The following is a 26,802-nucleotide window of genomic DNA, read 5'->3' as shown; positions in this document are numbered from 1 at the left end:
AAGTGTAATTAGTGCTCTGATAATTTCTCGCTTATCTCCCTACTATTTTTCTCTTCTTCCCTTCTATCCATAACTAGGCCACAATACTAAGATTCAAAAAGATACCTACACTAATTAAATGCAATATTATCTAGATACGACATTAAGAGACAATGCATTGAAGTGGTCGTCTCTAAGAAAAAGGATTGCTACATATGAGGACACATTAAGAGATAATGCATTGGGAGTGCGCTAATACGTATTCTATAACATTTACAATAACAAATGTATATGATACGGAAAAATAATCAATGATGAATCTAATAGTATTGGTTTGGTATTGTATATGTTAATAACTATTTTATAAACTTGATTAATAAATGTGACTTTAGGCAAAACTAATACGCAGAGTACTTAAAAATGGAAGGAGATAATGATTGACGGGCGCAAAATCCGCCACTGATCAATTTCCTTAGTAATTATTGAACTTCAGTATAAGTAATGTCCAAAAAAGGCCTCCGGTTTTCCTGTGACCAGGAGGGAGATAATGTATTCAGTTCTTTCTAATGTATAAGTTGAAAAAATTTCATAAGAACAAGAGGCCTATTAGCTCAGCTGGTTAGAGCGTCGTGCTAACCAAATACACCACGAAACCTTTATGCCTCTAAATTTTACGACAGCTATGTGTTCAGTAATCTTCCAATACATCACAGAAATTTGAAAAAGAAGTTTTCAGTGGATTGTAATTGAGACCTGGGAGCAGCCACACCTTTCCCCTCTTCACTCTCAAGTTCATGGTGGATGTCCAAGTATTCCAAAGCATTGACACCTGCACTCTGAACATAAGCATAAAACAATAAAAAAATCAGAGTCTCACGCATAGCGGAGTTCCCAGACCAATAAAACAAATATTGTCGAAGCACAAAATCATTCCGACCGGCGAGCTCCTCCTCTAAATCGACAGAACAACCCAAAATCGGAGCTTCCTGCCGCTTGATTCGTAGTCGTACCCGAGGCCCGACACAGAGCTGTCGTCCCACGAGTGGTGCGACACCATCGTCGGTGCTGCGTCAGATCGATTTTTTCAACGTTGGCAAGGGTCAAACAGCGTGTCCAACTTACATCAGGGCCCACTACTTACCTGGATGTTTCAAGCAGGTAGATGAATCAACGCTTCATGCTACTTGACTTGTTTCCAATAATTCTGCTGCTCCTCCTAATAGCCCTAGCCCAACCATCAAATCAATATATTCAGGTGGGGGAAACTCCCCCCCCCCCCCCCCCCCCCCCCCCCCCCCCCCCCGCGTGAACATTCAAAAAAAAATCTGCTGCTCCTAAGAGCATCTCCAGCCGTTGGCCACCCAGGGGGCGTCTAAAAGCGCCGCCTAGGGATGAGCCGGCGCAAAAAATGACCCTGTGGGCGAGTCGGTCCCCAACCGTCGGCCCCAGGGCCGCCCCAGGCGCGTATTAAAATAAAAAAAGGACTGTTCGGCAAAGTTATGATAAAAACTAGTTAAATTTCGGCCAAACATGGCAAATTTCGATGAAATTCGCGCATTTTCATTACATTAACCTAATCTAAAAAAGAAAGGGGCTGAAGTCGTCGCCGCCATCGTCGTCGTCGGCCTTCTCCTCCTTGACGCGGGCGCCCCTGCTGGACCCCTGCCCGGCGTCGCCATGGCGGACTGGCGGCGGCGCGTCGTCGTCGCTGTCGCATAAGACAATGACCCCGTCTTCATCGCGGCCGCGTCGGCGCTCCTCGAAGCGGCGCAGGGCGGCGCGCTGGCGCTCCTTCTCCTTCTCCCGGCACGCCTTCTCCATCGCAATGGAGTTCTGGCGCGCCCATTCTAGGGCCGCGTCGTCGTCGTCGAACTCCGCCTTCACCAGCGCCAGCCCCGGCTCCGTCTTCACCGGCGCCAGCCCCGGCTCCATCTTTGACTTGACGAAGCGCGGAGGAGCCGACGAGGAGGAGGCACGCCGGCCGCCCTCGTTGATGACGATGCCGACGCTGCGAGTGCGCCGACCGATTGGCGTCTCCGTCGCGGGCTCGGCCTTGACGCCGAGAAGCGCCGGAGAACCGGAGGAGTGGGAAGATGAGCGAGAGGAGGAAGACGAGGAGGAGGCGAACCTCCTTGGCGCCCATGCGGGTCGGTGTTGCGACGGGGCGGCCCCATCGCAGGATAGGTCAACGGCGGGTTGTTGTCGCCGTCGAGGTACGCCAGCACGCCATCCAGCGTGCGGCCGAGGACGCCCCACCACAGGTAATTTATACTATCTTCTCCTGCCGAACGGAGACAGCCTGAATTAAGGCCTCTTTGATTCATATGATTTTATTGTCATGACATCTTTAATCCTACAAGATTGTACTCCCTTTATTCCAAATTACTCGTCGTGGTTTTAGTTCAAATTTCGTCATGGTTTTAGTTCAAACACAACGAGTAATTTGGAACGGAGGGAGTAGCTAGTAGGAATCAGCAAGTAATGTTTGATGCATCATAGGGAAGTCACAGAAATTTGAAAAAGAAGTTTTGAGTGGATTGTAATTCGAGACTGGATTTCCTACTCCCGGGAGCAGCCACACCTCTCCCCCTCTTCAATCTCAAGTTGATGGTGGATGTCCAAGTACTTCAAAGCATTGACGACTGCACTCTGAACATAAGCATAAAACTATAAAAATTCAGAATCTCACGCATAGCGGAGTTCCCAGACCAATAAAACAAAGGATTGTCGAAGCACAACCCAAATCATTCCGAGCTCCTCCTCTAAATCGACAGAACAACCCTAAATCGAAGCTCCCTGCCGCTTCCAGGTGAGTATCGTGTCGTTGCTTAATGTTTATCTTGATGTGGCGAGGTGAGATGGGATCGATGTATCCACAAATGGATCATGTTATGAGCAAATATTTTGTTATTGCAGCCTGCCGGCCACTATCTGTTTTAATTTGCTGGGACGTGAAACTGAACACCTGATCTGTATCGAAGCAGGCTCCATGCCTCCATGAACTGATCGACCAAGCAATTTAAAGGTACAATAAGGATAGATTTGAAAATCTATGACAAGGGGCGGTGGCGCAGTTGGCTAGCGCGTAGGTCTTATAGCTAAAGCGAGTGATCCTGAGGTCGAGAGTTCGAGCCTCTCTCGCCCTAAACTTTTTGAAGGTTTCCCTTTTATTGAGTTTTTTTATTTAAACTTTTTTCCTCCAACCATCCTTTCTTCTGAAATAAAAATTTCCGCTCGCTGAATTTTGTAAACCTGTAGCAGGTTGAAATTTTCCATTTTTGGACATTTTTTATTTATTTTTCTTCTGGTTCTGGAATAAAAAGATTTCACTCGCTGATTTTTCTAAACCTGTAGCAGGTCTGGTGCTTGTTCGTGTGTAATTGCACGAATTTCGCACCATTCATGCTGCTCTGTAGCAGGGCGAGTCTTTTCCTTGCAAACTGAAGCTGGCAAGACAACACCCGCATAGCTGCACCCACTCAGGCAGGCCTCAGGTCTTGACAACCAAGTTGAAACCTCCAGATTGCAGGTTGGCAAGCTGGCTGGCATGAACACCGATTGATTCGCCTCGCTCTGCTTGTTTAACTCTAGAACACGCGCTCCCGGTGCTGCTTCTTTCTCATGGAAAGATTATCGTGTTTTTCAATCGCAAAGACATCATTAGAGGGGACACAACGATGACGGGAAGGGCTAGAGCATTGGATCTTGATACATATGGGGTATCCCTTCTCTTCAGAATCAAACCGAGCACAACAACATATACAATGCATAATTTTTCAAAATACATACACACATGGTAAGACTTTGAGCGCCACATGACACATCAGTATATGATCAAAAATCAATGTAAGGGAGAAAATTTGTAACAATTCTCAGTTGTACATGACATGCTAGCTGGCTCATCACCGCCAGAGAAACAAAAATGAAATTAAAAAAGGAATCTTGTGTATTTGTTTTCTTTTTGTATAATAATATATGGCTTTATTATTATGTAATGGTTGCATAATGATTTGCGCACACATCACATTAAAATAAAAAACAGTGACAAAAAAGATTCCAACAAAGACAAAAATTCACAAGCATGGGCAATGAAATGGGAAACAAGACAAGGACGAAGATTTATTGCTATATTTTGTAGATGGCTCCTACAAGCAAATATGATTCTCCTACTTGCTCCCTCCGGTGATTTTTCTTTTGGTTCATCCTCTTAATTTTTTCTTCTCATCATAAGATCGATATAATTGTTTTTATCCCCATGCATACGTCCATGATTTTAAACGGCGCAAACAAAAAATTGACATGATGATGGTCGATTAAGTGAGGTGACCAGTATTCCATATAGTGTCTTGGGTGCTCCATGCCAGCCGTTATATTCCTGTCCAGGAATACAAATGGAGAAATACCGCGAAAAAGGTTGCTCTTCTTCCATAAAAGTGTACTCAGTCAAAAAATAATAATAATGCAATTTGGCTATGTGCATCGTGTGATGCAGAAGTCGAGAATTATTATTTTCTGTTGAATCACTTATAGTGGGCATATATAGTTGCTTTTATCACTACGTAGCTGTTCCAAGATGATTTGCATACCCATCCCATCACAAAAACAATGACAAAAATGCCACAACAGCTAGGAATACTTACAAACGTGGGCAGTGAAAATGGGAATCTAGATAGCCAAAGGCCAAGATTTGTTTTTGCGTTACGCAGATCGGTTTGGATCAAAGATGTTTTCTTTCCTGGTGATTCATAAGATCCCAAAAGAGTCTCTAGTGATTTTCTTACTCCCTTCTTCTCACCACGGGGGTGTACGAGTTTTACTCAGGTTATACAAATATAAATGTCTACAAGTAATGTATAATATAGCCCTTGAATAAAATTTAAAGGAGCAAAAGGCCTATTAGCTCAGCTGGTTAGAGCGTCGTGCTAATAACGCGAAGGTCACAGGTTCGAGACCTGTATGGGCCATTTTCTTTTTCTAACACTATGGAAAGTGCGGAAAAAAAACAAAATTATTAGGATGGCTTCGCCCGGGTTCGAACCGGAGACCTTCAGTGTGTTAGACTGACGTGATAACCAACTACACCACGAAACCTTCGGTGATCAGATAATTAAGTTACCCTAGAAGGTCATACAACTGATATATACGATGCTCAAATAATGCTCCACTGGTTCATAAGAAGAAAAAATATACGATGTCAAGAAAATTAGTTTCACACTGGACTATAGCTGGCCAGCTGTCACTGAACTATTGTTTTTTTCCAAGCAAACTCTTCCCGTTTACAGTGATCCAAAGAATTTTCTGTCAGACATAATGGCACGCAGAGAAGCCGAATTCCACACTCCGCCCATCCACAACCAACCGATTTATTCAAATTGTAGCATCCATCGTGTAGCATGTCTATTACGTACATGGGTGAGATTGTACCCTACATTTTTCACTCTACATCTATACAACTTATCTAGAACTATAAGTAACAACTTAATATGTCTCTTTTCTTTTCAATTTTTTGGTGTCATCAAGTTGAAAAGATGATGCTGTCGCTGCAAAATAAGAAAGGGACTTTACCTGGCCTCGTTAGATCTAATATAGCCAGTGTTCTGGACACAAATATAACATTGGTTGAAAAAAAAACACTAAGGCTCTACTGTTAGATGGAGAGGGGGGGAATGGTTCAAAAGAGGTCGTCACAAGAATCTGCTGCAATGTGCAAGAAATTCACATGTATTCCCAGATTCTTCCACATATGACGCGTGCTCTCTTGATAAGTTTCGGTTTTTTGTTCAAATTCGAACAAACCCTAATATATCAAACATCAGTTGGTTCTGAATATATCTGAAATTTGATTATGATTGGAGGCACTAGTTGAGCCCCCTTATGAGACACACAACATGTGGTTTTATAGGTATATATGCTGCTCAAGAAATGAATCAAAGGCTGGCTAATTACAACAGCCCGGGAAGATAAATAAAATATTGACTGACATTTGAACGATGCCGGCCAGATGTCATCAGTGTACGTACATACGGGTAAGAGGGGATGTATCATTCAAGGACACCCAGCAAGATTATTATCCATCTGTTAGTTGGCACAAAGTTTAAACAGAAAATTTGACGCCTTCATCGTCCGCTGAAGTGCCCTTAAAGATAACCGCCTTTCCCTTTTGTTCCAACAGCCTCAAAGCTCGCATCAGGACACCGCGATCAATCCCCGCAAGTTCTGCAACACATGCCACAGGATAAAATGAGGATTCAAACTAGCCACAATTAATACCATAAGACAAATTTTATTTATTATGAGCAAGGGGCAGGCATGGCCTATGCTATGTATCACTCCTCTTTTTTGCACATTATGTATGGCCTATGCATTACTGACGAGGCACTGCCGCCAACTTATGTTATGGCATAAGCTTCGGTTGCATCATGGCGTGATACAAGCAGGAATAGGGTTTTCAGAGGATAACCTCTGGTTTATTCGTTCTTGTATAACACAGATTATCCCTGGCTTTATAGAACAGTCATACCTAAAAGGAAAACTGTAACTGCATAATTCCAATAGATTCTTGTCAAATTAACCAACCAGGGAATCAGAAAAAAAAAAAACTTATCACTAAGACTAGGATTAGCTAGACGGCTCCTCCTGAGGCTGGTGGCGGCTACAATAATGCGAAATCCACATGACAAGTTGGGTAAACATTAAAATATTTATCCAACAACTAAGTCTATATCCTATATGTATATTACCGTTTCTACCGCAAATTGCTTTCATCAAGCAAAACCATTAGCATAACAAAAATATTAAAAATGGTAAATCTAATCTCATCACCATCAAGTTTGTATACTTACCGGTCCCATGTGTTTCAATTCCAGAACGTATATCTTCAATTGTTGTTACTTCCAACCCATTTTCCTTGACCTACAAGCATATAACACAGAGACAAATATTAAGTCACTGCCACTATTCATTGATAACCTGATAGCTTCGAAAGGAGCATGTTTAATAGCATACAAAGTCTTACAAAGTCTAATATGTAGTTAGCCCAATCTTGAATCCGCAGCCAAAGGATGAGACACTTCTTGTGACCTTTGTCCATCCACTCTGCGCGACCTGCAGGTTGAACTTAGCGTTAAGTAGTTTCACAACACAAAACTAAACACAGGCCAGGGATAATAAAAGCATCCCTCATCTAGAAAAACAAAACTACACACAGCTAAAACAATAACTAAAAGATTTCATGTTGTGCAGAATAAACCTCCACTAACAAGAGCTGCAAGGAAAGCTTCCTTTGCTTCATAGCTTAGAGATCCTGAATAATATAAAGCATGTAAGTTCAGTGCAACGTCAATAGAAATGTCCGAATGCATAATAAACTAGTCGAGTAAATTAAATTTTCATGTATACACTAGTCTGCCATGCTCAAAAGGCTCCATGGTAGGCCTTAGGAACACATTACCATCATGCCAGATCACTATGACATAACATTTTTAGCACAGCAAGACATTTTGTTTCTGAAATGCAGAAGAGTAGTAGTCAAAACACAAGGTTCAGATAAATACGACTTACTCTCAATCTTTGTATTGGAGAACAACGGAAAATCTTCTTCCAGGGAGATTATATACATCTTTTGACTTCTACAGTAATCAAGTATCAGCTCTTTCCATAGCTGCACTTGCTTTTCACATGTTTCTCTCACAGGCTGCAAACTGGTAACAAATATTGTCATGATATTATTATCAGCCCATGTACATATCTAAATAAGTGTTTAACAGAAGCTTTCAGAGTTAGTTTTAAGATGACATACACAAAAGATCCCTTACATTACTCAACCAAATGTAAGAATAAGTAAAGCAAGGAAATGCTTCAACTGTTACACATACTGTTGGGATATGAAAGAACGATGCCAGGTCTCACACTTTGAACCTGATACTGTGTTATAATGGGATGCTATAAAGTAGAGATTTGTGAAGAGAGACAATTGAGATTTAAGCAAAGGCAGATTTTGAAGAAACAAGTGCTTAAGCAGGGACAGAGCCAGTGGGGGGCGTGTTAGGTTGTTAGTTCCAAGTGCTTTAAATTTATATGTTTGGCCCCGCTCAACATTTTATATCTTCCATTGCCCCCCTCGAGTAAGATTGCTGGTTTGTTCCCTGTGCTTAAGCTTACTAACATAGTTCCTTTAGTGATCCTGATGTACAAATCCTTCATACATATTCAGTTCTTCACTTACAAAATAACATTAACCACCCCGTGTTTTTCATTTCGAATCTATAAAGTGCCATTTTATGCCTTATTAACAAGGTAGCTCAGAATAAAACAAGGGAAGAGATTAAAGGAAGTTCACATGATTTAGAATGTGCTCACATGGTTTTATGATATATCTGAAGTAGGAATAAATAATTTTAACAAACAAAAGGGCACGTATATACCAAAATCACGAACCACTTTATTGTACAATTTGTCCAATAAATCATTGTCAAACAAATAATTCACTAAAAAGTAATTTCATTACTAGCATAGCACTTGGAGCAGAAGCTGACTGCCCAACTTTGTCACCAGAATCTCCTACTCCTATATGGCTATACATACTGCAGAACCGCAAAACATGCAAAATGTTCAAACATGTGACAGTACTGCTGGAGGAGGGGGAGTGAGATTACGTAAAGTATGGCGGGTAGGTGAAAAAGTGGGGGAGCTTGAAATCCACCGGCCTCTGCATCTCCGCTGAAGTGCGGCTTATGGAGCGGTCGGATGGACGGCACAGCAAAGTAGAAACTTAATATGCCGGCCTGCCTGCCTGCCTCCGTGCCTCGCTTGCTGGCTCCTGACTAGCCTGCCTGTCTCTGTGCCTCACTTGATGGCTGCTGACTAGCCTGCTGCTTGAGACAATGGTGGATCTAAGAATTTAAAACGTGGTGGTCCACCTGAAAAAATTGACAACAAATATGACATGTGAACATGCTCATTATTTAACCAAACAGATAAATAAATCAATATGTTCTTACAGGCACATTAAAGTTCTCAATTAAGCCTCAGTTTTGCATAAAAGAAGCCTACATAGTAGTACATACATACCAATTCTTCAACAAGTCTACTAGAAAAAAATTACACTCTAGCAGTCACGGTATTCTATCGAGTCAATCATCATTGAACAACAGAAAATGAATCGATCAATATAAGGGTTGAATCAGAAACTGGGGTGTTTGGTAGCTTCTGTAGCGCAGGGCAAGGTGCACGCCTGCACACCGGCGGGCGGCCGCGGCGGGGGGGGGGGGCGGCGCGCGTCCAGCGTGCGGGGAAGGGCAGGGCAAGGCACGGATCCAGGCGGGAGGCTTCGACGGCGATTAACCGGCGAGGCACGGAGCACGGAGGCAGGCGGGAGGCGGCCGGCGGCGAGTTCAGATCGGGAGCAGAGGGGGATCGGGGTGCGGGAATGCACTGGGACAGGGCGAATGATGGTGGGCCGGGACGCCATGCTGGTTTTTTTCCACCTGCAGCCCATCTACTATTATTCTTCCTTGTCTCAAATTTTTTTTTACTATTATTCTTCTTTTTTGCAGATCCATCTATTATTCTTCAGAATCTCGAAAAAGAAAACACTATTGTTCTAGGCAATATAGAACGAAGCTCGGCAGAGAAAACTGGATCGAGGAAGAAACTTCGGTGGCACAGTAGTCGAAGCATAATCAATGGACTTCCATTTGACACATTTAGGTACCCTCTAAACTCGACGTTTTTGTATGAAGGCTTGCAAGGCAACCAATACCCTGTGGGGTTTTGTTAAATCACAGGAAGATGGCAACAACGGAGACTTGCACGTTGTGCGCGGCTAGGGATAGTTGGAGGCACGCTCTACTCTCATGCCCGAAGGCGAGGAGCGCCTGGGCACTCGCTTCAGAACACATTGTTGAACTGATGTGCGCCCACACCGAGGAGAGCGCGAAGGATTGGTTGTTTGCAATACATGAGATAATACCACCTAGTACAATTTTGTCTGCATTGTGATCACTCTAAGGGCAATCTGGGGAGCAAGGGGAAAGGCTATTCATGAAGACATATTTCAGTCGTCGCATACAATACATGGTTTTATCAACTCATACCTATTAGGGTTGGTGATCAATGCGAGACATCCAGTAGTACCCGCTAATCCGGTGATTCCAAATGTAGCACACTGGGTCCAAACTGCGTTGGACTGTTCGAAACTAAATGTGGACGCGGTCGTGTCTCGTCATGGTTTTGGTGCGATAGGAGCGATCTGCAGGGACCAAGGAGGAGCTTTCTTAGGCACATATGCTATTATTTTCAGGCACATCTCAGACCCAACAACACTTGAAGCATTTGCTGTCGGAGAGGCTCTGGCCCTAGCGGACGATCTTTATATACAAAGAATACATATTGCATCAGATTGCAAGGTGGTGGTCAATGACATTCAGCAGCGAAATCGTAGGACCAACCCAGGAGGCAGGCGTGCGTGTGTTCGCTCGTGCAGTCCTCAAAATTGGGAGATAATTTCACTTCTCTCGACTATCAAGCTTGTCCCTCATGGATATTTTTATGAATACCCAAAAGAATATCTTAACGTACGATCCCATCACGCGCCAAGCTTGGTCCTCAAAAACGTAAAATGTAAAAAAGAAAACGCATCACATTTCAATTCTAAAAATTGCACCCAGGTGATCAGAATGCACAACAGCAAGCCTACTACTAAGCCAAGTCGACTTAATGTGCAATCTATCTATCACGTTCTCACTCTGTCCCATAAATAAACACGGCACCTGCAGGGTTCGGGGCGGGTAATGCTTGCCCAAACCCGCACCCGTCTCAATATTTTTTGCCCAAACCCATACCCATACCCGCACCTTGGGTTTCATATTGTTCCCGTACCCGGCGGGTAATGCCCGCGGGTAAAAATACCCATCTCGATGATCTTTCAATTCATATTTTTTCATGTATAATTTCAGCATTTTAGTATGTAAAACATAACATTTCGGCATTTCAACACATATATACCACATTCCAGCATTTCAGCACATATATTTCAGCAGTTAAACGTATATATGTATATATATTTCAGCATTTCACCACATATACACAACATCACGACATTTTAGCACATATATTGCAACACATAAACATGTCACATTTTAACATTTCAGCACACACACCTAGTCATTTCAGCAATTTAAAGTTTGACACACAAATAAATCAACAAACATATAACTTAGAGACCACAAATAGGTTCAACATAGAAATGACAAATTGGTTCATGACACAAATAAGCATACAGGTATGCGGGCACACGGATATTGGTATTGCCTTCCCATACCCGTACCCGGCTTACGTATAATTTTTTTCCCATTTATAAATCCATGGGTAATTATTTTTCCAAACCCTTACCCTAATAAGGTTTTTACCTGTCGGGTTCGCGGGTAGTTGGTAACCATTGCCGTGCTGACATAATACTATAAGAGTATTTTTTTACACTGTATTAATGTCAAAAATATTTTTATATTATAAAACGGAGAGAGTACATACGGTTTATCCTGTGATGCATAGTGTGCATCATCGACGCATCGCTCAACTTCGAAATCAAACGCAAATTCAAGGTTGGTGAGGGAGCCGCGGCCGCCGGCGGAAAGCCTCGGACAGTCACGTATGAGTTGGTGATTCATATATATATACGTGGTGCAAGCGTCATGCTGAGTTGTTATACCGTACGAATCTATACTACTATATAGTGTACCAGTTTTGAATTGGATCTGCAGCATCAATCATAACCGTTGGTGTGCTAAATCTAACGGCTGACAGCAGTGGGATTCGTGATGAACAATAGACCGTAACAACCTCCACGATGTTCTGGAACCATTGCCTCCCACTTCCCAGAAAAGAGGCCCAATACGTGATACATCTTGGGCCATGTTGCAGATTGGAGGACGTGCTAAGCCCAAGGCAGAATTTGCAAATTCTTCTCCGTGTCATGAAGCTGGGCTTCCGTACTCTACATCAGCAATACTTGCTAAATTGCCTAAAAAAAAGCAATACTTACATTGGGCAAGTTTCTCAAAAAAACAAATGTAAGACGTGCATTGCACGTGTAAGCGTGGTGTCCTGGACGGGAAAAAACAAAACTGATACGTACTATATAAAAGTTACTATTCATATTTTTTGGACTTGTAGTTTTTTATTGCTGAGGATACCACGACAGTCATTCCCCCGTGCAACTTTTTACACGAGTATTATGCTAGGTCGTGTTAGTTAAATAAATTCAGAAAAATTTAAATCTTCATTTTTTAATTGATTTTTTAATTCGGATGCATTGGCCGCCATGTTTCAAAGATCCGCACCGACATAATATTTTCCACAATATACACTCAAAGAAACAGAAAATGTGACATAAGAAATTGTATATAAGCAAAAAGGATAATTATAGTCAAGTGCTACACGTTTATCAAGCATATATATATTTTACAAAATAAGATGATGTCTGACGCGTTGATGCTGCTAAAAAAACATAAATAGTTGCTAAAAACATCTAAAGCTAATGGAAAGCAACATCCCGAAAATGAGTTATAGCTAATGGAAAGCATAAATGGTTGCATGACTAGGAAAAATAAATAATGAGTTATAGCTATTTAAAAATTGAAGAAGTCAACATGAATCGTTGACATGCATGCTATAAACCGTGCAAAGCACGTGCCAATTACTAGTATTAATTTGGTGTCTCACTTTTTATCATTTCTCGGACAAGGAGTATTTTCTCCCTTTTCGAAGAGAGTGTATTTTCTCTACATTTGTTCTTTTGAAAGCAGCTTGCCAGGACGGAGGGCGTGCTTACGTCAGTACGGACGCCATGGTTACGCGCGCAGCTCAACCAGCTGATGCTTTGGAAGTGTCCAGGTTCTTTCTCCACCGGCCACACTCATTTCTCAACCCAATATTCAATGATCGCCCTAGCAGAGTCGATCTTTGGAAGAGAGCGTGAGGAGGATTATCTTAACAGTATTGAATCAGTTTACTTGGGACCTGGCAGCCTCTCAATTTTCTCTATAAATACCAGTGCCTCCGTGTCTTCTTCCTTCACCAGCCATAGCCATACAGCGACAACAAGGAGAGCAAATTAGAAACACAGATCAAGGAGAAGACAGCAATGAGCAATGGCGACCAAGATCTACATAGTGTAATGATCCGCCTTCGCTCAGTCTTGTTAATTCTTATCAATTGCCCCGGTGGCTAGCAGATTGATCTGATTTGTGCCATTTCTGTTTATAATCTCTGCAGGTACTACTCGACCTGGGGACACGTCGCGACGCTGGCGGAGGAGATGAAGAAGGGCGCCGACTCCGTCCCCGGCGTCGAGGTCACCGTCTGGCGGGTGCCGGAGACGCTGCGAGAGGAGGTGCTTGGGAAGATGCACGCGGCACCGGGGCGCGACGCGAGGACCACCCCATCATCACGGCGAGCCAGCTGGCCGAGGCCGACGGCATCCTGTTCGGCTTCCCGACGCGGTTCGGCATGATGGCGGCGCAGCAGATGAAGGCCTTCTTCGACTCCACCGGCGGCCTCTGGCAGGCACAGAGCCTCTCGGGGAAGCCCGCGGGCGTCTTCTTCGCGACGGGCACCCAGGGCGGCGGGCAGGAGACCACGGCTCTCACGGCCGTGACGCAGCTGACGCACCACGGCATGCTGTTCGTGCCGGTCGGGTACACGCACGGCGCCGGCATGTTCGCCATGGACGAGGTCAAGGGTGGCAGCCCGTACGGTGCCGGCACCTTCGCTGGAGCCGATGGCAGCAGGGTGCCCAGCGATGCCGAGCTCGCCCTCGCGGCGCACCAGGGCAAGTACTTTGCCGGCACCGTCAAGAAGCTCAAAGCCGTCTGAACTCCGATCACCAGCCGTGTCCCATGATTCATATCAACTAGACAGTAATGGACGCTATCGAGTACATCAGTGCAAACATGATTTGACACATCATTTTCTGTGGAGCAGATTTACACAATTCTAGACAATTCAACTGTACTGCATTGAGCATTCGGTTTTGGTTTATTAGCCCCTCACATTTAGGGTCATATACTCATATTTTGATCATAATTTTAACTAATAAAATATAAGTTATACATAGCAAAAAATAATATCATCGGAAGCTATGTTTAAATACAAATTCAACGATATAGTTTTTGGTTACATGCATTCCATTTTGTTAGTTAAATGTATGATCAAATTTTGCTACAAAATACAAAGAGTTCAGATCGGGAGGCGTCGACAGCTATTAACCGGCGAGGCGCGGAGGCGGGCGGGAGGCGGCTGGCGGCGAGTTCAGATCGGGAGCAAAGACGGGTCGGGGTGGGGGAATGGACTGGGACAGGACGAGTGCTTGTGGGCTGGGACGCCATGGCAGCTTGCTTGTGGGCCGGGACGACATGCTGGTTTTTTTCACGTCCATCCCATCTGATATTCTTCTTCTTTTTTGCGGATGCATCTACTATTCTTCAGAATCTCAAAAATATATATTCTTCTAGGCAATATAGAACCAAGCTCAGCAGAGAAAACTGGATCGAGGAAGAAACTTCGATGGCACAGTCAGAGCATAATCAATGGACTTCCATTTGGCACATTCAAGTGCCCTCTAAACTCCGCGTTTTTGTATGAGGGCTTGCAAGGCAACCAATACCCTATGGGATTTTGTTAAATCACCGGAAGATGGCAACAACGGAGACTTGCATGTTGTGCGGGGCTAGGCATAGTTGGAGGCACGCCCTACTCTCCTGCTCGAAGGCGAGGAGTGCTTGGGCACTCGCTCCAGAACACGTTGTTGAACTGATGTGCGCCCACACCGAGGAGATCGTGAATGATTGGCTATTTGCAATACATGAGATAATACCTACCTACGATTTTGTTTGTGTTGTGATTACTCTAAGGGCAATCTGGGGAGCAAGGGAAAAGGCTATTCATGAAGACATATTGCAGTCACCGCATACAGTACATGGTTTTATCAACTCATGCGTATTAGAGTTGCAGGTGATCAATGCGAGACATCCGGTAGTACCCGCTAATCCGGTGATCCCAAATGTAGCACACTGGGTCCAACCTGCGTTGACTGTTCGAAACTAAATGCGGACGCAGTCGTGTCTTGTCACGGTTTTGGTGCGATAGGAGCGATCTGCAGGGACCAAGGAGGAGCTTTCTTAGGTGTGTCTGCTATTGTTTTCAGGCACATCTCAGACCCAACAACACTTGAAGCATTTGCTGTCAGAGAGGCTTTGGCCCTAGCGGACGATCTTTATATACAAAGAATACATATTGCATCGGATTGCAAGGTGGCGGTCGATGACATTCAGTAGCGAAATCTGGCAAGTTATGGAGCAGTAATTCGGAGATCATTATCTATTCTACTCCCTTTACTTCTTGTAAAATAGTTCATGAACGTCGGAGCTCAAACTTTGAACCTCACAATTTAGTGAAGCATGCTCTTACCCTTGGGGGCCGCCATGTCTGGTTAGGTCATCCGGGGAATCTTCCTTTCGTCCATGTAATTATTGTAACGAATTAACAAAGCTTCGGTGAATTGTCTAAAAAAACGCAATATAGAACCGCGAGACCTATATCTCGCTCTACGAGAGATGCAAGCAAATCTCGCCCGAAGGATTTCCTGCGACCTACGCCAGCCAATATTCTTGCATTCCCCACTTGCTAGCCGCCAATATGTTGTTCGCTTCAATTTCCTCTCGCTTTTTGTCTTTTTTGTTTCTCTTGGTTTTTTGTTTCTTCATCGGTTTTTGTGTTTTTCAGTTTTCTTTGTTTTTCACTTGGTTTTCCTATCTCTTTCTTGTTCTTTGCATTTTTTTACTTTTCTTTCTTTTCTCTCCGTCTTTGTTTGGTTTCTTTGTTTCTTTCTCCATTTTCAATGGTTTTTTTTACCTTGTTTCCTATTTTCTTTATTTTTTTCTTCAAATTTATTTGTTTATTTCTCAGTTTTCATTGGGTTCCTATGTTTCTCTTGAATTTTTTCTAGGGTTTTTACTGTTTTCATTCTTTTTCAATGGTTTTCATTTGTTTTCTTGGTTTTTTTTCTATTTTTTGTTGGTTTTTCTTTCTCTTTCTTTATAGAACGGGAATATATTTTTATACACATTAAAAAAATGAAGTTACATGAAACATTTTTCATATACCTAAACAAATCATCTACAAGTTGAACTTTTTTGCAATAATAGATTAATATTTTTTCAAACATATATTTCGAGGTCATCCTTTTAAACACACATTCGACATTTTTTTGTATACATCAGGAACATTTTTTATGTACAGGATTAACATTTTCCAAATACATGTGCATCATATTTGAAAAATTTATATTTTTTATGTCTACCTTTTTCCATGAACATTGAACCATTTCTGTATACATCAGCAACAATTTTTATATACACCTTCAACAATTTACAAATACATGATTAACATTTTTGAAAACATGTATTTTTTATGTCTACTTTTTTCCAGACAGATTCTACATTTTTTTGCTTACGCCAGGAATATTTTTTATATTTATATTTAATATTTGCCAAATACATGATTAACATTATATACCCTTATAAGATTTCCAAATATAAAATATATTTTTTGATGTCTACTTTTTTCCATACACATTGTATTTTTTGTGTGCATCAGGGAAAAATTATATACATGTTTAAAAAAATTCAAATACATAGTTATCAGATTTGAACACATATATTTATTTATGCTTACTTTTCCCATAAATATTCTATATTTCTTGTATAAGTCATGAAAAAAAATTATATACACGTTAGTTTTTGTTGAAATACACGACTACATTTTTTTCATATATATTTTTTGATGTCTATTATTTTCATACACATTATACAATTTTGGTGTATGTTACAAATATTTTTTTCTATACACGTTTAACATTTTCTAATGCAGGATTAACTTTTTTTCAACTATTGTATATGAAGTTATTTTATAATAGATATATTCAGAATATTTTGAAATATAAACGAAAGTTAAAAATAAAACAAAATGAAATTCAAAAAAATATGTAAATGAATTAAGAAAGCATCGAAGTCCTGTCCGCGCAGGGCCGGCCCAATCGGATGGCTGTCTGAAGCGAGGCATCCTACTGGCTTGCGTCAGGCGAGACATAGGTCCGCCCATATAGAACAACCCAAAAGTCAAGTGTGGGCCACGACGTATCATGTCTACCCTGGAGATTTGCCCCTAGGTTGTGAGGACCAGAGGGCTGAGGGTGGAGTCGGGGAATGGGGAAAGAACTGAGGAAGGAGAGGAGAAACCTGTAGGAGCTCGCTGCCGGCCTGCTATCAGCGGGTCAAAGGCGATCACGAGGAGCGGAGCAGAGGGAACAACGGTGTTCTAGTGGATGCCGTTAGAGGGGAGCGTAGCAGTCGTGGTCTGATATGGAAGCCAAAGGAGGAGAGCAACGGCGCAGTGGTCCGATAGAGGCTGACAAAGGGGAGCGACACGATAGTGGTCTGGTGGAGGCCGGAGTGAGCGAGTCTGGGAAATGGCTCATGATGGTGCAGCCGAAGATGGGTGATACGTTCATTTTGCATCATGCTGATATGCTATTGCATTATGGGCCATTATTACACAATTAGATCACAATACTTATGCCTTTTTCTCTCTTATTTTATAAGGTTTACATGAAGAGGGAGAATGCCGGCAGCTGGAATTCTGGACTGGAAAATGAGAAAATATTAGAGACCTATTCTGCACAACTCCAAAAGTCCTGAAACTTCACGGAGAATAGTTTTGGAATATATAAAAAATATTGTGCGAAGAAAGTACCCGAGGGGGGCCACCAGCCAGCCACAAGGGTGGAGGGCGGGCCCTACCCCCTGGGCGTGCACCCCGTCCTTGTGGGCCCCCTGACAGGCCTTCATGCCCATTTTCTGCTATATGGTGTGTTTTGACGTGGAAAAAATCAGAAGGAAGTTTTCAGGATGAAGTGCCGCCATCTCGAGGCGGAACCTGGGCAGAACCAATCTAGGGCTCCGGCAGAGCTGTTTTGCCGGGGAAACTTCCCTCCCGAAGGGGGAAATCATCGCCATCGTCATCACCAATGATCCTCTCATCGAGATGGGGTTAATCTCATCAACATCTTCACCAACACCATCTCCTCTCAAACCCTAGTTCATCTCTTGTATCCGATCTTTATCTCAAAACCTCAGATTGGTACCTATGGGTTGCTAGTAATGTTGATCACTCATTGTAGTTGATGCTAGTTGGTTTATCCGGTGAAAGATTATATTTTTAGATCCTTAATGATAATTAATACTCCTCTGATCTTGATCATGAATATGCTTTGTGAGTAGTTATATTTGTTCCTGAGGACATGGGAGAAGTCTTGTTATAAGTAATCATGTGAATTTGGTAGTTTGATATTTTGATGAGATGTATGTTGTCTTTCCTTTAGTGGTGTTATGTGAACGTCGACTACATGACACTTCATCATTGTTTGGGCCTAGGGGAAGGCATTGAGAAGTAATAAGTAGATGATGGGTTGCTAGAGTGACAGAAGCTTAAATCCTAGTTTATGTGTTGCTTCGTAAGGGGCTGATTTGGATCCATATGTTTCTGCCTATGGTTAGGTTTACCTTAATACTTCTTTCGTAGTTGCGGATGCTTGCGAGAAGGGTTAATCATAAGTGGGAGGCTTGTCCAAGGAAGGGCAGCACCCAAGCACCGGTCCACCCACATACCAAATTATCAAAGGAACGAACACGAATCATATTAGCATGATGAAAACTAGCTTGACTACAATTCCCATGTGTCCTCGGGAGCGCTTTGCTTTTATATAAGAGTTCATCCAGGCTTGTCCTTTGCTACAAAAAGGATTGGGTCACCTTGCTGCACCTTGTTTACTTTTATTACTTGTTACCCGTTACGATTTATCTTATCACACACCTATCTGTTACTGATAATTTCAGTGCTTGCAGAGAATACTTTGCTGAAAACCGCTTGCCATTTCGTTCTGCTCCTTGTTGGATTCGACACTCTTACTTATCAAAAGGACTATGATAGATCCCCTATACTTGGGTCATCAATGGGCTAGGATGACGGTGAGTGAAAAGTTTTGATGGGCTAACTGATATAAATTTATTTGTTTTCTGCGTGGCGTAGCGGGATGGCTGCAATTACTACTAGTAAGGGCGCTCAAAGACGGGCACCTCCGGGCATGCCCACATGTCACTTTCTAATGGACACCATGGTACACGGGTATCAAATGCTCGATGCCTAGGGTTGCTTAGTAACATGGGCTGAGGCATATAAAAAAATGTATTGAAGAGGTATCCATCATGCACCTCTAATAAAAAGAGTTCTTTTTTTCATTTAATCACCTATACTATTTGCGTATTGAAGGCATGTCAGAGCCAAATCAGTATTCAATACGGCATCCCATACAAACAAGCATGGTTTGAGAGGGACATATCCATTTTTAGTTGATATATTCGAAGTAGAAATAAAGTAAGTTTAACTAACAAAAGGACAAGTATATAGTGCAATCATTAACCACATTATTGTACAATTTGTCCAGTAAATCATTGTCAAACAAACAATTTACTAGAAAGTAATTTCATTAGTAACATAATACCTGGAGAATAAGTATATTTCCCAACTTTGTCACATTAAGAATCTCCTACTCCTCCTATACGGCTGTACATGCTGTAGAATCTCAAAATTATGCAAAATTTTCAAACATGTGACACTACTAGTGGAGGAGGGGAGGAGAAAGTTTACATAAAGTAGGGCTGGCTAGTAGTGTAAAAAGTGGGGGAGGAGATACAACTGTTAGCTAATTTAACTATGTAGTATAATTAATGCAATATTACTTAGCTACTCCCCCTCTTCCATTTATAGGTCACACACCTATCCCTAAATTGTTAATTTTATTAGTTCAAAAAAATATAACATTTGAAGTTTGTAATGGTGTTTTTTTTGTGATACAGAACTCATATTTAGGATTGTTACATTGTCGACTTACGGATATGCGTGAGCCTTTTAATCCATAGGGAAGGTAGTGTGACACAAATAAACAATGCCTTGGATTGACATAATAGTAATGCTATAATAGTACGCTAGAAAATCATATAACTTTATAAGCTAAAGTGCACTGACATAAGTTAATCGGCGACCGTGCTAACTAATATGAGCATGGTGACCTACTGCTCCTCTACCACCGACATCACCGCTCTGGCTCCCTCTCCCCTTAGCCACCACCACCACCATCTGTTCTTGCCATTTTAGTACAGATTGCAGACCAAGTCACCTGTCCATGGGGCTTTGTTTAAATGAAACACATGTTAGCACGCATGATGTGACATTCTTTTTGCGGCTTTTCTTGTAGCCGGAGAAGGCAACTTTTGAATCTTTCAAAATACTCCCTCCGTTCCTAAATATAAGTCTTTTTAAAGATTTCAAATGGACTACAACATATGGATGTATGTAGATATATTTTAGAGTGTAGATTCACTCATTTTACTCCGTATGTGGTCACTTGTTGGAAGAGAAGTGCATGGATGAACCCGGGTACATATGAACCCACTTTGGAAAACACATTTTGCAATGTCAAAAAATTCTGAAAAAAGGTGCGCGCAGACATCTCCATATTCTATGTGTGTGCATAAAGTTTCAAAAAAACAACTTTTTTTGTAGCCTGTGCAAGAAAGACAAAATTTTATGCCGTGAAACGCTATTTAGAAGCATTAAAATTTACCTTTTTTACTGAAACAAAACAAAAATATTTTTTACACAAAACTTTGTGCCGTGGACATACCTTTGCCAATATGTATGCATAATTTTTTTTTAGAATTTTTGAACATTACAAAACGTGTAAAAAGTACATTTTTAAAAAGCGGGTGCAGATGCCCCCGTATGCAGATCATCCACTCTCCTTGTTGGAATCTCTAGAAAGACATATATTTGGGAATGAAGGGAGTATATAAAAACTTATCACATCCCAAAATTCTAAATTTTGGAATGTTATAATAAATAGATAGATTTGATTGATTGACTGAAAGTGAGTGAATTCGAACTTTTTGAAAGTTAAATGAGAGGGAATAAAAGGACTTTCCCAAACTTTCATTTTTGCATTTATGATCTCCGTGAATTCAAATTCTTTTCACCACAAAACCCTGGAGAGAAGATGACATGACTTCTTCCATTTATTTAAATGAAAAGGGTTTCGAAAAGATTTGAATTTCATTCGGAAATATTTCCAATTCATAAACTTCATGCAACTCGATGATTTTCACGAAAGAAGATAATATGACTTCTTCAAAATATATGAAATATGAGTTGGAAGTTTTAAAAGAATTAAATTCAAAGTCCTTTTGAAATTATTTTCAATTTGAAGTTATTCGAGTTTTATTCAAATTATTTTTCTCCAAAAATAAAATTTATGGAAAATAGGGTAACATGATTCCCTACAGTAGAAAATCAGAGAGAAATAAATTTGATTTCATTTTGGTATTTTTAAAATGATTTTTGTTGGATCTTATTAGAGCAGGAGCACTGTTGGAATTATTAGAATTTGTGTGTATTTTATTTAATTCTAGAAAAATGATCATATCGTGGAAAATCTTTTTCTGGAAATTTTGATATGTAATATGCCTATAAAAAGTGTTATTTTATTTTTGTTATTCGGTTTTCCTTCTGTTTCTATTTAAAAAAACTGTATGTGCGGCCCATATTTATTTATCGCCTACATGCGCAGTATAATAGCTTCTGGCACCCCATTGTTTTTTTTTCTCTTTTAAATGGGCCAGCCCAGCCAGCTTTTTTATTATTTTTTTCTTTCTTAAGCCAATTTTGTTTAAAAAAAAAGCCGCAGCCGCAGCGTGCGCGTGCGGCCGGCCGAAGGCCTTTATGCCCATCCGCCTCTTTTCTTCTCTGTTTCGTATATTTTCGTCTATGTTTAGTCCCACATTGCCTAGCCTTTAACCCCTAATCCTCTTTTCCACCAATAAATATAGACTCATAGAGCCTCCGAAAATCATCCGATTCCGGTTAAATCAATATTTTGGTTAGACTAGATTCATTTAAGAAAAATATTTTTCTCCTCTCCGGCGCGACTTCTGAAAATTGTCTCTTCTCTCCAAAGTCGTTTTTTCTCTGCCTTATAAAGGTATCTTTCTTTGTTTTTTTCTTCTTCTTATACTTTCGTAGTTTATTATTTTTTAGATAATACGATAGAATAATTAGATTATCAATTAGTCTACGTATTTATACGTTAGACCTTAACCGTAGCTATTTTTCTTCTGTAAAACAGTTTGGCCCTGATTTCTCAAATAGCCATAAATTTTCACTCTTTTATCCAAATTAGATGAAACCAGCGCCTATAGTTTCGTCTCGTTTTCACCTATCCAGTGAACCTGTCACATCAACTTTTGAAATTTTCAAATTTCGAATTTTGTTCAGATTCATATTCAAACTTCTTTTGAACATAACTTGAGTTTCGTAAATCCGATTTAGTTGATTCTTTTTGCAAATCGAAGCTCTTGACCTAAACTTTCTGATAAGGCCAAATTCACTTAATTTTGGTAATGTTAGAAATTGTTTTATGTTGCAAGAGTTATTTGCTTGGTTTTGACGTTTTTTGAATTGTCTTCTTCGTTCTTCCTGATCTTTTGAGCGATTGCTTATGTGTGGTTACTATTGCTTGCTTACGATAGATTGACCGGAGTGTGACGAGTAGAACTATCAGGAGTTTTGAGTGCGAATTATCTTCACCAACATTGCAGGCAAGTTCACACTTTGATCATACCCCTTTATCACCCAATTTTTATGCATTAGTTCCAATCCTCAAACATTGCATGGTTAGGATGTGATTTTAATAGAACCTATTGCTCTGTTACATTCAAACCCTTGGGAGTTACTTATCCGAATTGCTTATATTGCTATGCTATGCTCGTAGACGTGGTTTGGGTGAGTGAAATCCATGACAGATGTGAGATTGTTAATTAATGGTTCAACTTAAGGTGGCAACTTAAATACACATCTGGGTGGATTGAGGCACCTGGGTATTCCAGCGATTGCTTGTTTAGGCACCTGGGTATTCCAGGATTGCCTGTTTTTTTATGGACCGCCACCCAGGCTCAAAGGGATCATGAGATTATTCATACTAGAAACTTCCGTGTGCAGCCACAAGCTATTATGGGCTCTAGCATAGTTGATTAAGTCGTGTGAACTCTTACAGTGGTAGACTAGCAGATGTAGGGGTTGTAGGTGGTATGGTCTACCCATCGTAAGGTGCAAACGCTTCTGAAAGACTATGTCTCGGTCATCCGTTTCTCAAACACCATGTAGTGCGAGAAATCCAACGGAGGAGATCGAGTCTTGTGGGGAAAAGTGTGCAAACCTCTGCAGAGTGTATAAACTAATCATGATTAGCCGTGTCCCCGGTTATGGACGTTTTGAGTATCTAGTACTTGGATTATCATGTGAATCTCATCACGTTACTTTAAATTAATTTTGTTGGGTTTAATGATGTTACTTAATTGGGATTGAGAATGCTGTCAACCATTCTCAATGTTTAATGACCACCATGATAGTTAAATAAAATTTATTCCTTTGCAGTAGGGAAAAATTGGCTTTTCGCAAAAACCTTATAACCATAGAGCTTTTCCACCAGCCAAATATGCATGTAGTGATAGCCTTTATTCATCATTCTCTATGGTGTGAATTTGCCAGTACATTCAATGTACTGACCCTCTGTGACTGCAACATCTCATGTTGCAGGATTTCTTACGACGAGTAAGTGATACGTTAGGGTTACGATTTCTACACTCAACTTTGCCGTTGGTGTTGATGGGAATCCACAACCTTGTTACTTCCACTTTTTGGATTGAGGTAATAGTATTTACGTTACTTTACACATGTGATTTACCTCTGTTATAAATCCTCGAGTACTGTGTGTGTCAGCATACCGATCCAGGGATGACACTTAAGCACAGAGACTTGATCCATTCGGGTCAGGTCGCTACAATACTGCACTTGCCCATGCATGTCCCATCATTACGTCTATATATTTATTTGTTCATTAGTTGTTGTTCTATAGAAAAAGATTGCAAATCACATAAAGCAGGGGTGAGAGGGAACCAAGTGGTGATGCCAATATATCCTTTGTCACCCTGCATGTGGAAATCTCCATCTATGACAATGCACTTATTGACTTGCTTCTTACAGAAGCGGGTGATACGTCTCCAACGTATCTATAGTTTTTGATTGTTCCATGCTATATTATATTCTATTTTGGACATTATTGGGCTTTATTATACACTTTTATATTATTTTTGGGACTAACCTATTAACCGGAGGCCCAACCCATAATTGATGTTTTTTTGCCTATTTCAGAGTTTCGCAAAAAAAGAATATCAAACGGAGTCCAAATGGAATGAAACCTTCGGGAACGTGATTTTCGGAACGAACGTGATCCAGAGGACTTGGACCCAACGTCAAGAAAGCAACCAGGAAGGCACGAGGTAGGAGGGCGCGCCTACCCCCCCAGGCGCGCCCTCCACCCTCGTGGGGCCCACGTTGCTCCACCGACGTACTTCTTCCTCCTATATATACCTACATACCCCCAAACTACCAGATACGGAGCAAAAACCCTAATTCCACCGCCGCAACCTTCTGTACCCGTGAGATCCCATCTTGGGGCCTTTTCCGGAGCTCCACCAGAGGGGGCATCGATCACGGAGGGCTTCTACATCAACACCATAGCCTCTCCGATGATGTGTGAGTAGTTTATTTCAGACCTTCGGGTCCATAGTAATTAGCTAGATGGCTTCTTCTCTCTTTTTGGATCTCAATACAATGTTCTCCCCCTCTCTTGTGGAGATCTATTCGATGTAATCTTCTTTTGCGGTGTGTTTGTTGAGACCGATGAATTGTGGGTTTATGATCAAGTTTATCTATGAACAATATTTGAATCTTCTCCGAATTCTTTTATGTATGATTGGTTATATTTGCAAGTCTCTTCGAATTATCAGTTTGGTTTGGCCTACTAGATTGATCTTTCTTGCAATTGGAGAAGTGCTTAGCTTTGGGTTCAATCTTGCGGTGTCCTTTCCAAGTGACAGTAGGGGTAGCAAGGCACATATTGTATTGTTGCCATCGAGGATAACAAGATGGGGTTTATATCATATTGCATGAGTTTATCCGTCTACATCATGTCATCTTGCTTAAAGCGTTACTCTGTTCTTTTGAACTTAATACTCTAGATGCATGCTGGATAGCGGTCGATGTGTGGAGTAATAGTAGTAGATGCAGGCAGGAGTCGGTCTACTTGTGTTGGACGTGATGCCTATAGACATGATCATACCTAGATATTCTCATAACTATGCTCAATTCTGTCAATTGCTCAACAGTAATTTGTTTACCCACCGTAATACTTATGCTCTCGAGAGAAGCTACTAGCGAAACCTATGGCCCCCGGGTCTATTTTCCACCATATTAATCTTCCATTAACAAGCTATTTCTTTTGTCGTTTTTATTTTGCTTTATTTACTTTGCATCTTTATCATAAAAATACCAAAAATATTATCTTATCATATCTATTAGATCTCACTTTCGTAAGTGACCGTGAAGGGATTGACAACCCCTTTATTGCGTTGGTTGCGAGGATTTTATTTGTTTGTGTAGGTGCAAGGGACTCGAGCGTGGCCTCCTACTGGATTGATACCTTGGTTCTCAAAAACTGAGGGAAATACTTACGCTACTTTGCTGCATCACCCTTTCCTCTTCAAGGGAAAACCAACGCAGTGCTCAAGAGGTAGCAAGAAGGATTTCTGGCGCCGTTGCCGGGGAGTCTATGCAAAAGTCAACATACCAAGTACCCATCACAAACCCTTATCTCCCGCATTACATAATTTGCCATTTGCATCTCGTTTTCCTCTTCCTCACTTCACCCTTGCCGTTTTATTTGCTCTCTCTCTCCGTCCTCCTTCTTTTTCCCTATTTGCCTCTTTTTTGCCCTTTTCTTGCTTGCTTGTGTGTTGGATTGCTTGCCTGTCACGATGGCTCAAGATAATACCAAATTGTGTGACTTTACTAATACCAACAACAATGATTTTATTAGTACTCCGATTGCTCCTCTTACCGATGCTGAATCTTGTGAAATTAATGCTTCTTTGCTGAATATTGTCATGAAAGACCCGTTTTCCGGCCTTCCTAGTGAAGATGCCGCTACCCATCTAAACAACTTTGTTGATTTGTGTGATATGCAAAAGAAGAAAGATGTGGACAATGATATTGTTAAATTGAAGCTATTTCCTTTTTTGCTTAGAGATCGTGCTAAAGCTTGGTTTTCGTCTTTGCCTAAAAATAGTATTGATTCATGGAATAAGTGCAAAGATGCTTTTATCTCTAAGTATTTTCCTCCCGCTAAGATCATCTCTCTTAGAAACGATATTATGAATTTTAAGCAACTTGATCATGAACATGTTGCACAAGCTTGAGTATTCTATAGTATGAAATTTGTGGATGATTATACAAAAAATTTATGCCGGATTGAATTTTGCTTCTAGAAATCTTTTAGATTCGGCCGCGGGAGGCACTTTTATGGAAATCACTTTAGGAGAAGCTACTAAACTCCTAGATAATATTATGGTTAATTATTCTCAATGACACACTGAAAGATCTACTAATAAGAAAGTGCATGCGTTAGAAAAAAATTAATGTTTTGAGTGGAAAGATGGATGAACTTATGAAATTATTTGCTAATAAAAGTGTTTCTTCTGATCCTAATGATATGCCTTTGTCTACTTTGATTGAGAATAATAATGAGTCTATGGATGTGAA

At 41.1% G+C, this 26,802-nt stretch overlaps 1 protein-coding gene, 3 non-coding genes and 1 pseudogene across 6 annotated transcripts; 3 read left to right on the top strand and 2 right to left on the bottom strand.

The window, feature by feature from the left end:
• Window positions 1–3,038: 3,038 nt before the first annotated feature.
• TRNAI-UAU lies at window positions 3,039–3,125 on the top strand. The gene is given in 2 exon segments: window positions 3,039–3,076; window positions 3,090–3,125. It is a non-coding gene; the product is annotated as a tRNA-Ile (tRNA).
• Window positions 3,126–4,869: 1,744 nt separating this feature from the next.
• TRNAI-AAU lies at window positions 4,870–4,943 on the top strand. The gene has a single exon. It is a non-coding gene; the product is annotated as a tRNA-Ile (tRNA).
• Window positions 4,944–4,996: 53 nt separating this feature from the next.
• TRNAV-AAC lies at window positions 4,997–5,070 on the bottom strand. The gene has a single exon. It is a non-coding gene; the product is annotated as a tRNA-Val (tRNA).
• An 832-nt stretch (window positions 5,071–5,902) lies between these two features.
• On the bottom strand, window positions 5,903–9,436 carry LOC125546361 (vacuolar protein sorting-associated protein 25-like). 3 transcript variants are annotated; one of them, XM_048710607.1, is made up of 7 exons: window positions 9,169–9,436; window positions 8,634–8,897; window positions 7,540–7,679; window positions 7,229–7,282; window positions 6,995–7,083; window positions 6,822–6,891; window positions 5,903–6,195 (listed from the first exon to the last, which is right to left on the bottom strand). In XM_048710607.1, the coding sequence occupies exons 2-7, from the start codon at window positions 8,690–8,692 to the stop codon at window positions 6,074–6,076; spliced, it is 534 nt and encodes a 177-aa protein (XP_048566564.1). In that variant the 5' UTR covers window positions 8,693–8,897; window positions 9,169–9,436; the 3' UTR covers window positions 5,903–6,073. The 3 variants fall into 3 exon arrangements, with proteins under 3 accessions (XP_048566564.1, XP_048566563.1, XP_048566565.1); XM_048710606.1 differs by having other exon boundaries at window positions 8,634–9,436; XM_048710608.1 differs by lacking the exon at window positions 7,229–7,282 and having other exon boundaries at window positions 8,634–9,436.
• A 3,627-nt stretch (window positions 9,437–13,063) lies between these two features.
• LOC125549552 lies at window positions 13,064–14,001 on the top strand (annotated as a pseudogene).
• Window positions 14,002–26,802: the final 12,801 nt, after the last annotated feature.

The sequence above is a fragment of the Triticum urartu genome, chromosome 3 (assembly GCF_003073215.2).
Source record: "Triticum urartu cultivar G1812 chromosome 3, Tu2.1, whole genome shotgun sequence".
Lineage (NCBI taxonomy): Eukaryota > Viridiplantae > Streptophyta > Magnoliopsida > Poales > Poaceae > Triticum > Triticum urartu.
Note: the sequence above shows the minus strand (reverse complement) of the source record. Positions and strands in the feature narration are given on the sequence as shown.